Source organism: Pseudonaja textilis, chromosome 4 (genome assembly GCF_049901715.1).
Source record: "Pseudonaja textilis isolate UNSWEBS1 chromosome 4, rPseTex1.2, whole genome shotgun sequence".
NCBI classification, from domain to species: domain Eukaryota; kingdom Metazoa; phylum Chordata; class Lepidosauria; order Squamata; family Elapidae; genus Pseudonaja; species Pseudonaja textilis.
In genome coordinates, this window is record NC_141993.1 from 9,834,792 (window position 1) to 9,851,204 (window position 16,413).

The 16,413-nt window shown below is 46.2% G+C and overlaps 1 protein-coding gene across 2 annotated transcripts in view; it reads right to left on the reverse strand.

Moving 5' to 3' along the window:
• Positions 1-16,413, reverse strand: part of VCL (vinculin) — a 76,603-nt gene that overhangs the window by 14,708 nt on the left and 45,482 nt on the right. For both annotated transcript variants that reach the window (XM_087933840.1, XM_087933841.1), the window contains exons 8-18: positions 15,825-15,972; positions 13,601-13,754; positions 12,333-12,508; positions 11,043-11,233; positions 9,937-10,136; positions 8,935-9,063; positions 7,126-7,275; positions 6,215-6,323; positions 4,697-4,999; positions 2,914-3,038; positions 710-895 (exon numbers count right to left, since the gene is read on the reverse strand). In XM_087933840.1, coding sequence (XP_087789966.1) covers positions 710-895; positions 2,914-3,038; positions 4,697-4,999; positions 6,215-6,323; positions 7,126-7,275; positions 8,935-9,063; positions 9,937-10,136; positions 11,043-11,233; positions 12,333-12,508; positions 13,601-13,754; positions 15,825-15,972 — 1,871 coding nt within the window. The remainder of the gene's footprint in view (positions 1-709; positions 896-2,913; positions 3,039-4,696; positions 5,000-6,214; positions 6,324-7,125; positions 7,276-8,934; positions 9,064-9,936; positions 10,137-11,042; positions 11,234-12,332; positions 12,509-13,600; positions 13,755-15,824; positions 15,973-16,413) is intronic.

Below are 16,413 nucleotides of genomic sequence, written 5' to 3' on the forward strand. Positions count from 1 at the left end.
AGGAAAATATGTTTAAAGAGAGAACATTCAGAAACACACACCCCAAAGCAAAATGGAAGCGAGACTCCATCATTCCTAGGATACATAAAGGAGCAGTGGTGAAATGCTACTGGTTCGGCTCGGTTTAGCCAAACCGCCAAACTGATAATTTTAAAAAAAAACCTCCAATGACCAGCTGAGAGGAGGAAGAAGAGAAAAGTGCAGGATCGGCCCTCCAGCCTACCCCTGGCTTTTTCTTTTCTTTATCCTCTCAGCTCATGGGCGCAGCAGAACTTCAGCTGCTGTTCGGAAAAGCTGTGCGTGTGTGCGAAGTGCACGATCACCAAACCGGTAGGAAAACTGTTAGAATCCCACCACTGGGGAGAAGAGTATTCGATTCAAATTGAGCTCCCTGCCTTGTTGAAGTGTGTCCAAGGGATCCTTTCAACAGCCACCTCCAAGAAAAAAAAATGCTTCAAAAGAGAAGAACCGGCCCTAGATTCTCTGCCTGCTTCCCCGGCCTGACATCTCTTTTTTTTTCCAACCCAGAAAAATCCAACCGCACAAAACACTCCGAAGCTCACATGCCTGAAGCAAGACGAGAAGGAAACAAGACCTGGAAATGGTTGGGATGAGAAGAATTCTAATCGACAACGCAGAGTCCTCCTTGAAAGGGCATCATTCTAAGCCAAGAAGCATCAAGCCCCAGAGGTCGAGGTTAAGGACCTACCTTGCTGGACCATTTTCGGGCTTCGTCGTGAAGCTGCCTGGCAGCCATCATCATGGGTTGGTTAAGCACCTCTCCGGCCTTCTGCTCTGGGAATTCTTCATCCTTCTCTTCGGGGGGCGGGGGGCGGGGGGGAGGAACCTCCCCTTCAGGCAGAGGGGGCTTCGGAGGAGCAAGTTCATCGGTGAGCTGAGAAGAAGAAGAAGAAGAAGAAGAAGAAGAAGAAGAAGAAGAAGAAGAAGAAGAAGAAGAAGAAGAAGAAGAAGAAGAAGAAGAAGAAGAAGAAGAAGAAGAAGAAGAAGAAGAAGAAGAAGAAGAAGAAGAAGAAGAAGAAGAAGAAGAAGAAGAAGAAGAAGAAGAAGAAGAAGAAGAAGAAGAAGAAGAAGAAGAAGAAGAAGAAGAAGAAGAAGAAGAAGAAGAAGAAGAAGAAGAAGAAGAAGAAGAAGAAGAAGAAGAAGAAGAAGAAGAAGAAGAAGAAGAAGAAGAAGAAGAAGAAGAAGAAGAAGAAGAAGAAGAAGAAGAAGAAGAAGAAGAAGAAGAAGAAGAAGAAGAAGAAGAAGAAGAAGAAGAAGAAGAAGAAGAAGAAGAAGAAGAAGAAGAAGAAGAAGAAGAAGAAGAAGAAGCATTTGGGGTTTCAATAGCCGGATCCATAGCCAATTCCATGATGGGACATGTTAATGCTCTTGGCCCCGTTTGCCAAATTCAGAGCAATGCCTGTTGTTAGTTGATGTTTACAACAAGAGTTGTTTGTTATGGCTCAGAAGGGCTGAGGGGCAAAGTGAAAAAAAAAATTACTTTGTGCACATTCGTCTACAATTATCTCCTCATCGTTAAAGAAGGTTTTCTGAATTGATAACTTGCATAATATATCAGGAAAGGAGGAGGAGCCAAGGAGGAGGAGCCAAGGGAGGCCCCTCTTACTGGGCAACCTTTCACATGCCTCCCCCCCCCCCCCAGGATTCAAGAGGGTATTTTCACATCAATCTCTGAGGATCACAGACAACACTATTTAACTCAGGGCTCTTCAAAGTTGTTGTTTTTTTTAATTACTGGGGAGATTCTGAAGCAAAGGTAGCCTATAGAACAGGGGGTCACCAATCTTTGGGACCTCAGAGACCACCAAACTCATAATTTTAAATCCCGCAGACCACTAATATGAATTTTGACTGATGGTAGCTTGCTGGCATTGGTGGGAAAGTCGGTCCCATATTCCAGAGCTGCAGTAGGCACAAGACTGGCCCTTTGGTCATCTCGGAGCTCCAGAAGCAGCAGAGACCCTGGGAAAATCCCCCAAAAAGTCTGCAGGAAAATTCCCCACCCCGTCTTCCTACCGATCGATCATTCTTTATTTGGGATTGCAGGATACCGTCTCCAGCTCTGTTCTCGGGGGGGAGAGAGAGAAAGAGAGAGACTTTTGGCTTCATGCAAGGAAAGCAACAGAAGCAGCAGAAGTCTTTCTTTCTCTCCCTCAAACTCCGCCAGAAATGAGTCTTTGTTCATTAGATCGATCCAGAGCTCTGTTATTGGATGCAGAGGCCTTCAGAAAAGCCTTGCCAGCTGCAGAAGAAGTTCCTGAAGGCCTCTGACAGTGAAAAGGAGGCTGGGGACGATGCGTGCAAGTGAGATTAGTCGCTGGATGCATCCCCCGAAAATAAGACCTGGTGCCTTATTTGGTGGCTATCTATCTATCTATCTATCTATCTATCTATCTATCTATCTATCTATCTATCTATCTATATTTTCTGAGGTTCTCGCGGGTATTTGTATGTGGATCTTTGGTTGTTCGGATATATATATATATATATATATATATATATATATATATATATATATATATATATATATATATATATATATATATATGTGGATCTTTGGTTGTTCGGGTTTTCTCCGCGTAAAACCCGAACAACCAAAGATCCACATATAAATACCTGAGAACCTCAGAAAACAAATATATATATAATATATTTGTACCGCATTTTCCTGAAAATAAGACCCTGTTATATATATATATATAAAAGACAGGGTCTTATTTTCAGGAAAATGCGGTACAAACACACAAACATGCTGTAACCCAGGATTTCTCCAGTCCTGGAAGTCCACTCATGTTCAAAGTTGCCAAGTTTGAAAAACCCAGCTCAAAACAAGACAGCTGCATATTCGGATTCTCTCCTTCATCAACAAAGCTAGCGCGGATGGCTCCTTACGTGGAGTTGCTCGAGGTCCGGAGGAGGAGGGGGAAAATCTGGCTCCTGCGGCTGGAAGGCTTCTCGGACTTTGGCTACAGCTCCTAGTATCCTGTATCCAGAATCAAGAAAGTTCTTCTGCAAACCTGGCACATGCACACACAAAAAGAGAGATTTATTTTAAAGCGTCGGTAGCAAAAAGTGTTTTAATCGAGCAGTTAACACTAGCTTTGGGCACCCACTTGCCACCGCCCGAATCCAAAATATACAAAACTCTCCAGTGAAGTTAAGAGACTCAGGAGAAAAGGGACAGTGATAAGATAAAGAAACGAAGCAATTATTAAACTTAAATGGAGGAGGAGGAGGAGTGGCAGAACCTGGGAGCGGAGTTAAGTGGGGGATCGGTCTAGAATCCCAACGTAGCCACAAGCAAAGTAACTTCCCTTGAAGTGGCCCTGATGTAACTCCAAGCAAATGCTGTTTGTTGAGAAGATCCCTACGCCTAGGCTTTTGAGCAATAAATCAATTTAAGTGAAACTTCACCTGTGGACTTGATCTTTTGCACAGGACAACTTTCCATTTTTCAGCCCCCAGCAACGGATCTTGTGTTACTCAAACAGCTATTTGATGAGAGATACATCAACAGACCTACACTGATCTCATTCATTCACTCACTCACTCACTCACTCATTCAATTTCTATAGCTGCCCAACCCAACCAAGCCTGGGCACCTTACAATTCTAAATTTCTAAAACCCATTAAAATAATTGAATATCTTTAAAAAGATAAAAACTTCATGTAAGTACAGCCTTGATGATAGAGCCATTAATAGTTAAGAGGAGGAATAAGCCCTTTGCACATTCTAAGCGCCAGCGCTGGGGGAACACTGCCCAGTTTTTAAAGCCTTGTGAAAGGCCAACAGAGTCAGCGAGACCGTTCTATCAGGTAGTGGCTAGAATAGAGAAAGTCCATCTTCTAGTTCCCGCCAGTCCACTCTTTGGCTGACAGAAGCTGCAGCTGGCCCAATCTATTGGATCAGATTGGATGGGTAGAAACTCTTGAAAAAAGTTCTCTCACAACTTGGCGGTGGCTTCTTATGCTGCACTATTCAATCAAGCTCACAAGCTGTCAGCATGTCAGGCCCCTGTTAGAATCTGATTCCGAGGGGGAGGCCGAGCAGCTGACAGCGAGTGGAAATGTGGCTCCGTTGGCTGTGGAAGAAACTGGGGAAGGGCACAGTCCAGCTGGGCAGAGCAGGGGAGAGGTAGAGCAAGGCAGAGGGAATTCAGAGGAAGATCCAGGCCCACCCCCTCTTCATCATAGGCAAGCAGGAAGGAACAGAGAAGAGAGCAACGTGAGTTGCATGGCTTACGGGGGAGGAAAGGGCCCTGATTCCCTTCATTAGCTACAGCTGGGAAAACAGTGTTTAAAAAGGGAAGCAGCGCACAGCAATTTGTTGGAAGCAAATCATGAGTTATCTGGTATTGTCAAGGTTTATCTGGGTTCTTGGCATCTTCCCAACTGTCCAGTTAATTGCTGCAGCGTGGTTTGTGTGTATTTTTATTTACAGTTTACATGTACTTTGTTTTCAGACTGAATTTCCTTCATTTAAAAACTGTTCTTGAGAGAGTTTTTTCTCCAGCCGAAGCTGGACATTGAGGGCAAAGTTGGAGGTATTAAAGGGACATAATTAAGAAGTGACTATGTTGCCTTTGTGCCACCCAAATACAGCAATTGTGTACTTCCTTCCTCAGGAACAAGCTTCAAAACCCAGACTGTTGGAATCCAACCAGTGAACACTCACCAGGGTCAGAGATGTTGCCTGCCACGGCTTTCGCATCCATCACCATTGGCGAAATGGTCTTGCTCAGGTCATCCGAGGCAGCTTTAATAGCTTCACGGAATTTAGGATCTTCCGAGTTTTCCACCTCTTTCTTGGCCACCAGCAGGATACGGTTAGCTCGCCGGGCAATGCTGGTGGCCCCCGCAACCAGCATCTGGGGCTGAACGTTGGCCATTGCCACTTTGCACTTGTCCAGGTCTTTTTTAATGGCTTCCTCGGAGGCATCCAAGAGGGATTTGGTGTCAATGGCTTCATCTACTAAGCCTGGAATGGCAAAATTCAAAAATTTACCTCCTTTTACATACATGTGTTACCCAAGGGTTGCTCCAGATCGAACTTCCCTTACTCATTATGTGTCAGGCCCCCGTCGGAGTCTGAATCCGAGGAGAAAGACAAACAGCCATCAGGGAGTGGGAGTGTGGCTCCATTGGCTGTGGAGGAAACTGGGGAAGGGCAAAGTCAGGCTGGGCAGAGCAGGGGAGAGGTAGAACAAGAGAGAGGGGGTTCAGAGGAAGACCAAGGTTCACCCCCTCTTCATCCTGGAGCATGCACGGAAGATCGGAGAAGAGAGCAACATGGCTTATGGGGGAGAAGAGGGCCCTGATTCCCTTCACAAGGCACACCTGAGGATGGCGTTTAAAGGAGAGGCAGATGGGAGGGCCGGTTGTTGGGAACGAACGTTGAATTTATCTTATGTTTTATCTTGCCCTGCCAGATTTATTACCTTATCTTGCCTTGTTGTATTTATAGTTTAAAGTTTTCAGTTTACAATGTTTGAATTGGAATATCTGCAGCCAAAGGCTGTTGCAGGTTGGGGGGAGTGTTTTTCTCCAGACCGGAAGATAACTGGGACATTGGGGGCAAAGTTGGAGATAATAAAGGAACTCATTCTTATTCTCTGTGTTGCCTTTGTGCCACGCCCTGGGTCATCACATCACGTGGCTGAACAGGTTAGACCAGGGATGTCCAACTTAGACAACTTTAACACTTGTGAACCTCAATTCCCAGAATTCCCCAGCCAACTTGGCTGGCTTGGTGAATTCTGGGAGTTGAAATCCATGAGTCTTAAAAGTTGTCTAGGTTGGACACCTCTGAGTTGATCAGCCTGCCCAATAGAAACAAGATGGAAAACTCCTCCAAATGTGGGATACCAAGAATTCTGCTCTGCTCTACTGTCTTAACTATCTTTTCTTGCCACCAGAATCTTTCCACATTCATGAATTTTATAACATTCTCCATTATTAATGGGTTTAATGAGTGGTTAAATTAGGAGTGCATTATGTTTATATTCAGAGAAGAAAAAAAGTAGAATCTCTCAAAACTAGTTTAATAAAAAATAATAATCCTGGATCATGGAGAGTTTGGATGGAATTTCGAAAGGCAGAAAGGACACCATATTTCTTTGCTTAATCACGCGACTAAGGGCTACACGAACGTTCACTGTAAAATAGTATCTGGCCAACTGGCCCTTTATTTCACCTGTCATTTTTTCCACATTATCGATCCATTGGTTTTTCATGGTTTCAAAATGTTCATAAGCGGCTTGATTTCCAGGATTTCTCAGGAGGATGCGAGCGGCAGACACCACCTGCAGACAGAAAGGCATCTCAGGAAGGACGACAAAGAAAGAATCAAAGAGAGAGAGAGAGAGAGAAAAGGACAGGCAGGCAGACAGACAAAGAGTCAGAGAAAGAAAGAGAGAGTGGGAGGGAGGGAGGGAGAGACAGACAGACAGACAGACAGAGAAAGAGTCAGTGAAAGAAAGAGAGGGAGGGAGGGAGAGAGAGAGAGACAGACAGACAGAGAAAGAGTCAGAGAAAGAAACAGAATCAGAGAAAGAGAGTCAGAGAAAGAGAGTCAGAGAAAGAAAGAGAGAGAGGGAGGGAGGGAGAAAGAGAGACAGACAGAGAAAGAGTCAGAGAAAGAAAGAGTGGGAAGGAGGGAGGGAGAGAGAGAGAGAGAGACAGACAGACAGAGAAAGAGTCAGAGAAAGAAAGAGAGAGTGGGAAGGAGGGAGGGAGAGAGAGAGAGAGAGACAGACAGACAGAGAAAGAGTCAGAGAAAGAGAGTCAGAGAAAGAGAGAAACAGAATCAGAGAAAGAGAGTCAGAGAAAGAGAGAGACGCACAGAGAGAGAGAGAGACAGATAGAGAAACAGAGTCAGAGAAAGAAAGAGAGTCATAGACAGAGAGAAACACAGAGAAACAGAGTCAGAGAAAGAAAGTCACACATAGAGAAAGAGAGACAGACAGACAGGCAGAGAAACAGAGTCAGAGAAAGAAAGAAAGAAAGAAAGAAAGAAAGAAAGAAAGAAAGAAAGAAAGAAAGAAAGAAAGAAAGAAGAGAAAGAAAAAGAAAAAGAAAAAGAAAAGAGAGAGATAGAGGGCCCACCTGAGGTGTCAGTTCTCTTGCTGATTTCACGGTCGCTTGGATGCCCTCCACGGTACTTTTGTTGGCTGTCCCAACAGCTGCCGCCTTTTCCGCAGTCGCCCCCAGCCTCGCTGCGTGGTTTTCAAAGTTGGCTGCCCTTTCTTCAAAGACCTGAAAGGTGAAGTGCCCCCCCCCTCAAGAGTTTAAACTGATCCAGGACCAAATTGCACCAGCCCACTTGACCTCAGTTCTTCCTTTTTTTAAAAAAAAAATAGATTTTATTAATACAACGTTTTGTCTGGGTATAATATTTACAAAAACAAAAAAAACCTTAGCAAATACTGTACCAAAAATTATCCCGTTTGCTAATTCTATAATACAGATAGATGAAAAGCTCTATTAATGCTACAATACAGTACAATTCCATTTTTTTGTATTGAACTCATTCATATTTTTAGTGCTTTTAATGATTATAGCTGGAGACTTACAGAGTGCTTCGCTACAAAACTAGGTGGCTGGGCTTAGTTTTGGGGGAGGAAAATAAGGAAGAAAAAAAAAATCTGCCTCTGCCAACCAGCATCCATCGGTATTCATCTGGCTAGCGTCCTGTCAATGTATGAGAGAGTTGAGGGCTGTTTGGAAACTGAAAGTTGAGCATAACATGGAAAACAAATGGAAATATGGAGAGCTTTGACCCTAGATTTAGGGGTGCAGAGAACTGGGTAAATAAAATACATTGCTTAGCTCTCAAACTGTAGGATCCGACCAGACTGAGCACGAGAGACAGGTCAAGTATGTCATCAGTTTTGAGTCCTTGTGCACCCACAAGGGATCCAAGTACAGCCCGCCTTGCATTCCTTTGGCTCTTAACCACCACCAATTTGTTTTGATCATTAGTAGTTCGGATTGGTGGTGCGGTAGCCTAAAGGTGGAGCTCTCGCCTCACAATCGGGGTCCTGTGACTTCAATCCGAGGTGGAGACCCAGTGGTGGGATTCAAATATTTCTGCCACCGGTTCGGTGGGCGTGGCTTGGTGGGCACACTTTGCACGCCTGCACGCACCAACCAAACCTGCACTTTGCACAGATGCAGAGGCATTCTAACTCGCCTCCTGCAAGCCTGCACGATCCCGGTCACTTCGGCAGCTGCATGCTTCTGCGCCGCGCAAAGCAACTGCGCTTCAAATTCAGAGGACAGAGGGGAGTATGGGAGCCTGGGTGGGCCCAACAGCAGAGCGGTGGAGAAAACTGGTTTGGTCTCCTCTGCTCATCGCTCCTACCGGCTCTCCAGAACTGGGCAGAAATGGTCGAATACCACCACTTGTAGAGACAGATATATCTCTCTCTGGGCACCATGAGAATATATCTGCTGAACAACACTCCACATTGGTGACAGGACGGGCATCCGGCCAGTAAACACTCAGCTCCATTCAGTTGCCCAGACTTCACCCCACAAGGGATTATGGGGTCGTTAAAAGAAGAGGATGGTGATTAATGGTTCAGATCCTTCTAGAAAGTGTTAAACCTGCATTCATTTGAACCCGCCTTCTAACTACTTGTGCCTGATACAAACCTAACTTTGAAGGCCACTGATTTTGTCCTGTCCAATTAAATTACGTATGACCAAGTTTACAAAAGTTGACTTTTAATTTAAGAAATAAAATAAAATGTTGGACTCAGAAACGAAGTATTATTTGGGGGGAAACAAGTCCCATTAGTTCATTGATATAGAATCCTCAAAGGCTGGCATCTTTCAAACAACTATAGTTATACCACTTTAGAGCAGAACAGGTTGGAAGGGCGGAAATTAAAATTTCTGCTGGCCACTCACCTCATCCCTGTTGGGAGCATCTGGAGGAGCAGTGGCTGCTACTGCCAACAGCTTGATTGGGGTGGTGGTATCACTGAACACTTCCGATACTTCCTGGGTCATCGCTTCTTGCATCCTTGATTTAAGGTCCTTAACAAGAATCAAGACATTTCACACTGAGAGATGTACCTAATGAAAAGGAGGACTAGGGGTGACATGATAGCAGTGTTCCAATATTTAAGGGGGCTGCTGCAAAGAAGAGGGGGTGAACCTACTCTAGATAAACAATCCACAAGCGCTTGCAAAGGAGATCCGTTGAGAACATCAGATCACATAGCCACCAGCCTCCGAGGGGGATTAATTCCCCCAAAATAATCACGTAACTCACCAGAAACTCCACTAAGGCTCCAAGATCCCTCTCACAGGCGCTGCTAAAGTGTTTCTCATATAATAAGGCTGGGTCTTATTTTTTTATTTTGAGCCGCCCCAAAATGGCTAGGCTGTCTTTTCGGGGGTGACTTAATTCCCACCCCCCCTTGCATCTTTGGGTGGGTGGGCAGCGACAGCTTGGATGTTGACCTCGGCGTTGGTGGGGCACTTGGTATCGGGGTCAACGCAGGCAGCACCATATCCGGGTGTGCAACAAAAGTACTTCCTAATGGCAAGCCACTCCCCCCCCATTTCGCATGTTTTAATATAGGCCTTAATTTGGAGGGAGGGGCTTAATTTCATTTCATGCCTATAAAACATGCTGGGACTTCCTATTGGGGGAGGCCGTATTGTTGGAGAAACAGGGTATTAAGCCTGGTTACACCCAGTCTTTTATTTAAGTATCAAATGCACAAAATAATACACAACTTTTCGGTATATTATCTTTTTTTTTTTTTTTAGGTAATTAGGGCAACGAAGCGCCGTCGAGTTGGCCACACCCACCCAGACACATGACCACCCAGCCACGCCCACCCAGCCCGTCATGAGGGCAGAGAGCCCCCCGCTAAAAAAAAATTTGCTCCTCCTCTTTACCTTCAGCGATTCCTGCAGCTGAAGAGCCACGGCTCTGGCTTGTGGCGAGTCCCCTTCCCCTCTTGCAGCCAAATCAGCCAGCTGGCCAGTGAGCTGCTCCACCCGGTCACACTTGGCGAGCAAGTCCTGGCGGTAAGGCCCCATCATGACGTTGGCAAGGCGGCGCCCTTCGGCCACCAGTCCCCGGAGGGCAGCCTGGCCTGCGTGGAAAAAACAAAAAACAAAAATCAATTCACCTTTCGGTCAGCTGTGTTCTTGGTTCAAGGAGAAGGTAAGAGAAAAAAGCTGTACAAAAGGGGAAAATTGGGGGTGGAGTAAAATCAAGAACCGTAAAGGTAGGCCGTTGCAAGAAAGTCTCCCCCGCCCTTCCAATGTTAAAAGGCATCTCCAGGCGTGTCCGACTCTAGGGGGCGCTGCTCATCTCCCTTTCTTGGCTGAGAGAGCCAGCACTGTCCAAAGACGCTTCCGTGATCACGTGGCCAGCTTGGCTATCTATCGGAGGCGGTATTCAGCCGGTTCGGACCGGTTCTGACATACCGATAGCGGAAATTTTCACTAGAATGGAGAACCAGCAAATACTACCTCTGGTTGGCCTTGCCTACTCACCCCCGCTGTTACCTCTCCTATATTCCCTTGTATTTTTTAGCTCAGCTGATTCGCGAGGCAGGGCAGATTGCCCCGCCTCAGCTGAGCTAAAAAAAAACAGCTCAGCTTTCCAGCGTTGACAGAGGTTGGTTTTTGAGCCCTCTATGAGCGCACAAAGTGTGTACAGAACTGGTAGGAAACCATTTGGAAACCCATCACTGCTGTCTATACACTGAGACGCACGGGCACTGTTACTTTCCCGCCAAAGTGATACCTATTGATCTACTCACATTTGCATGCTTTCGAACTGCTAGGTGGGCAGGAGGTGGAGAAAGGCACAGGAGCTCACCCCGTCATGCAATGCTTGGGTCTCGAATCCGGACTGCCAGCTTTCCAGCTGACCAGCTCTGCATCTTTAACCACTGAGCCATCGCGCACCCTCCCCAATGTTACCAGATTGTGAATCAAGACCTTGTTGCTCATTCTTTCTTAGGAAGTGATTTTTTTTTTACACAGCTTACCTACACCTCGATCATCCACGCTTGGGTTGTCTATCCATCTTTGAGCTTGCTCAATCTTGCCTTCCAAATGAACAGCCGGCTTGACGGGTCTGCTGTTGGCAACAGCTTTGTTGGTTTTGGACTGCAAATTCTGAAGGGATGTTGCTATTTGCTTGGCTAATGCCCGGGCTTCTGGAGAGTCGCCTTTCCCACTATTGGGGGAAAAGAAACAGCTGTTAAATAAACCTTGTTAAAGTGGCCCATTAAGAAGACAAAGTTTAAGGGCAAGAACAGTGAATCAGCTACTTATAACCTTATAAGTACTGCTGTTCATTAAACTTTAACAATGCCCTATGGATTTTTTAAGTGGCGATACGAGTTTACATTTACAAGGAGAAACAAGAATCGTAAGCTGGGGGAAAAAAACAAACAAATGTCATTAAGGTTGAATTTACACTGCTGTTGACTGGAAAATTGGCTTAGATACATCTTAAGAAGAGGAAGTCTGACTAAAACTGCAAACCTATCTCAGTTTTATCCCAATTCTCAAAGTGTCCACCAAACCAGTGGTTGCCAACCGGTGGGCCGGGGACCACTGGTGGTCCATGAGAAAATTTTGGTGGTCCGCAGAGAAATGTCCCTCCCCAAAGCAATTAATCCAGGCTGTGCGGGAACACAAGGCTGCGTCGCCCACATGGCCCGCCCACTCACTGGCCCCCACCCTTCAATCAAACCTTACCTTGAGTGGAGCCACACAAGCTGGAACTGGAAGGTAAGACCAACGGCCAGGGAGGGAAATCCGCCCCCAAGGGTGGCTTGCTGACATTGGTGGGAAAGTCAGTCCCATATTCCAGAGCTGCAGGAGTCACAGGACAGGCCCTTTGGTCACCCCAGAGCAGCTGCTCCTCCACCCGGGTGCATCGGCCTGCAGTGGACTGGAGCAGCTGTTCTGTGATGACCAAAGCGCCAGTCCTGTGACTCCTGCAGCTCTGGAATATGGGACCAACTTTCCCACCAACCTCAGCAAGCCACCGTCAGTCAAAATTTATTTTAGTGGTCCGTGGGATTTAAAATTATGAGTTTGGTGGTCCCTGAGGTCCAAAAGGTTGGTGACCCCTGCGCCAAACAATACTGGATTGAGGTCTGTAAGGGGTCTGTAAGGGGCGTGCAGAAGCGCACAATCGTGCCTACCATCCTTGTCCTATTGTCCCCAATAGTCCCTATTTCTTGTATTTAAACTTATGTTTATTCTTGTTTCTGTTATACTGTAAGCCTTTGGCAAAATAAAATAAATAAATAAATAAAACGTACTGTTTCCGAAGGTCAGACAATTTAGCTGTCAAAGCAGAAATCTCGCCCAAGGACCGCAAAATGTCATCTCTCTCTTTGGGGTCTTCACAGAGTTCTGCGATTTTCCTGGCTTCCGCCATAATGCCCCGGATGTGCTCTTCTCCTTCGCTGCCCCCGTTAGGATCTGCCAGCCAGCTCTTCATCAAGAGAAAGAGGGGGTCAACATGGGGTCTGCTTCCGTGGTGGGATTCGAACATTTTTACCACCAGTTAGGTGGGCATGGCTTGGTGGGCGCGCTTTATGCACGTGCACAGACTTTGCGTGAGTGCGCGTGCCAAACGCACGCTTTGCACAGGCGCAGAGGCATTCTAACTCGCCTCCTGCAAGCCTGCACTCTCCCAATTGCTTCAGCACCTGCCGCGCAACGCTATTCTGTGCCACACAAAGCAGCTGTGCTTCAAATTCAGAGGATAAAGGTGAGTATGGGAGCCCGGGCGGGTGGGTGGGCCCAACGGCAGAGTGGCGGAGAGAACCAGTTTGGTCTCTTCTGCCCATCGCTGCTACCGGCTTGAGAGAACCGGGCCAAACCAGTAGAATACCACCACTGGTCTTCTTGTAATCTTTGAATCTCCTAACACTGAAATGCTGTTCGGGTCAAAAGTGATTCAACGGGCAGATAATGCAGCCCACATTTTCTTGGGGTAGCCCAATGTCTATCTCAAGGTTCTGGCATAAAGTGAATTTACAGGAAGCCGATAGGAAGAATACGTAAGATCCGCAATTGTTGCATTCGATCATTCTCAAATCATTTGTCAGCGTTCCAATGAAACTTCCCATTTCATTCAGCACTCAGAAACAAAATTCATCCAAGTAAGAACTGATTAAAGAAGTCATATTGGCACGTCTGGGAATCTGAGAGTGCCAGGTTTTCCCTTCCCAACTGAAATTCAAAGATCCATCCCCTGCACCCTCCAATCCATCACATGGCCTGACCAACCATCTTCCCAACTGGAGACATTCCTCCAGACACTCCTCTCCGGGTGCAGGGTAACTTGTCCTTGACTTTCTGAGAAAAGAATGTTGTGGAGTCTAATCTTCTACCACTCTGTGCAATTCCCCCTCGCAAATTCCCAGGCACTAAAATGTGGCAACTTCGAAGGTTCTACGTAAAATATGGCTTCCAAAGCTGACATCATTCCAGCAACAAAAGTCATTATACATTGGAAATCAGAAATCATTTCAAGGGCATTCACCATCCTTCCCTCTTCACAGCAAAGGCTGTGAGTTACCTGAGCAGCATCAATCTTCTTGGCTATGGCCTGCTTAGAGTTGGTCATGGCCTCCAGTTTGCGAGCTGCGTTTTCCACTCTCGCGGTTAGTAAGTCCAGCCCTTGAGCAATCTGCTGAGCTTTCTGCATGGCGAGAGGACTGGTACCTTGTCCCCTGTTCAAGGGGAGAAAAAAGACATATAAATCCCCAGATACATTTGCCACAGTTGACCTGGGTACACAGCATTCAGACAGAGCCAAGGCAGGATCCAGAGTGATGGGATATAGGCCACGGCTGCTTAGATAAGGCCAAACCTCCCCTAACTAACTAAATAATAGAACACCCCCACCCCACCCCGCCATCTGCCATCTTCTGGATTATGGACCTTTCATCTTACAGCTACTCAGGGAAGAGAAATTATGCATCATGAGGAACCCTCACAATATTGCCCAAAGTACAATCACATGACTGTTGGGGAGGCAGATGTGGTCGAAATCAGTCGTAAGTAGGTTTAGAGGGGTATGTCACAACTTCAAACAGTTGTTAAGCGATGGTTTTAGGTCAAGGAATACTTGCATTTGTTTTCTTTACATAATCCAGCAGCTGTAAACTGATGGAAATTCACCATGAAAATTTGACAAGCAGAATGCTGGGAAAGTTGAACAAGTTTTTTCCACTTCTACCCTGTTTCCCTGAAAATACAACCTATCCTGAAAGTAAGTCCTAGCTTGATTTTTACATGTGCGCCCAATATAAGCCCTACCCCCAAAATAAGCCCCAATTAAGTTCCCGCCCATTCCAGAGGGCATGGGTAAAAATTAAGCTTGGGTGGGGATGCGAGGGGTGGAGCTGCCCTACTACTAACCTTTGAACAGTTATAGCTAGGTCTCGCACACCCCGACACCTGCCTTACGGGCCCATTTCTCCTGCAGCCAGCAAGGCTGGTTAGGCTTTCCTGAAGCCCTCTGTAGCTGATAACAAAGCTCTGGATCAATCCAAAGCTCTGTTATTGGCTGCAGAGTCCTTCAGAAAAGCCTTGCGAGCCACAGAAGAAATTCCTGAAGGCCTCTGACAGCAAAAAGGATAGCAGTGAGATTCAAAAAGTTTTACCACCGGTTTGATGGGCGTGGCTTGGTGGGCACACTTTGTGCACGTGCACACATTTTGCATGCGCACGTGGGTGAAATGTGCACTTTGCGCAGGCGCAGAGGTGTTCCAACTCACCTCCTGCAAGCCTGCACTGCCCCGGTCGCTTCAGCAGCTGGCGCGTGGCACTCTGCTGTGCCATGCAAAGCAGCTGCGCTTCAAAAGCAGAGGATAAAGGTGAGAATGGGAGCCCAAGTGGGCAGGTGGACCCAACAGCAGAGTGGCGGAGAGAACCTCCATTGCTCATCACCACGACCAGCTCGGCAGAGCCAGTGGAAAATCCAGAGCTTTGTTATCAGCTATAGAGGCCTTCAGGAAAGCCTAACCAGCCTTGCCAGCTGCAGAAGAAATGGGCCAACAAGGCAGGTGATGGTTTGTGTGAGGCCTGGCTATAACTGTTCAAAGGTAAGTAGTAGGGCAGCTCCACCATCAGGCTTCTGGCAGATGATGGCAGATGAGATTCAGCCAAAACGTTGCTACAACTTTAAAAGCACAACTATAATGACGTGGGAGAATACCCGAACAAAGCTGAATACATGTAAGTACCCGCGAAAACTTAAGAAAACATATACACACGCACATATACACACACACACACACACACACACACACACACACACACAGATATGCAGGTCTTGGCATGTTCGAGTCTTTTTCCATGAAAGATTGAGAGTATCTTTTATGTTTTTATGTTTTATGACGGCAGCTCCGATCACGCTTTGCTCACACAAGCACGAAGCCTGAAAATGGCGAGTGGGACCTCGTCGAAACGTCACCAAGATACTTTCAATCTTACATGGGAAAAGAAAGACCCGAACATGCCAAGACCTGCGCGTGCGCGCACACACACACACACACACACACACACACACACACACACACACATATATATATATATATATATATATATATATATATATATATATATATATACATATATATATATATATATATATATAGGCACGGCCTTATTTGGGGGGAAACATGGTATTAATGTACTAGTAAAATAAAGAGATATAAATTCTCTCCTGTGGGTGATTTTAGCTTTTTTTTTTTAAAAAAAAAAAAGAAAGATAAAGTTTGTTATTTGTTGGTTACCTGGCCCGAAGATCAGCTAGTTGATCCGTCAGCTGGCCCAACATTTTGCAAGTGCCTAGAATCTCCTGGCGTTCTTTACCTGCGCACAACTCTCCAACGTTTCCTGCTTCGTCCAGGATTTGTCTTATGGCTTGTTCACCAGCGTCCCCTAGGAAGCAAGAATGGGGTGAATAGAGGCCCTATATCTGATGGAAGTAGGTCAATTCTGCTATAAAAACAAAACAAAACTCAATAACATGGATAAATGAATAGAATTTAAGGTTCCGAGATCCACATTCTCTTAAACAAGGAGTGGTTGGGCCAAAATAACAGGCAGCAAATTCAGCAACAGATGAAGGAGAGTAAAAAACACGCCCCCCCTGTCAATTATCCCATGTTCCAGAGGAGCTGGTGCCAGAGGTTGATAGTATCCTTGGCTTGACCAAATCTACCACTGGAGATGAACTGCTGGCACCTCAACCATGTCAGTTGTTGTCATGCCCCTAGTGGAGGCTGACTCTGAGGGAGAGGAGGAACAGCCGACAGGGAGTGGAAGTGTGGCTCCGGAGGTTGTGGAGGAGGCTGGGGAAGGGCAGAGGCCGGCTGGGCA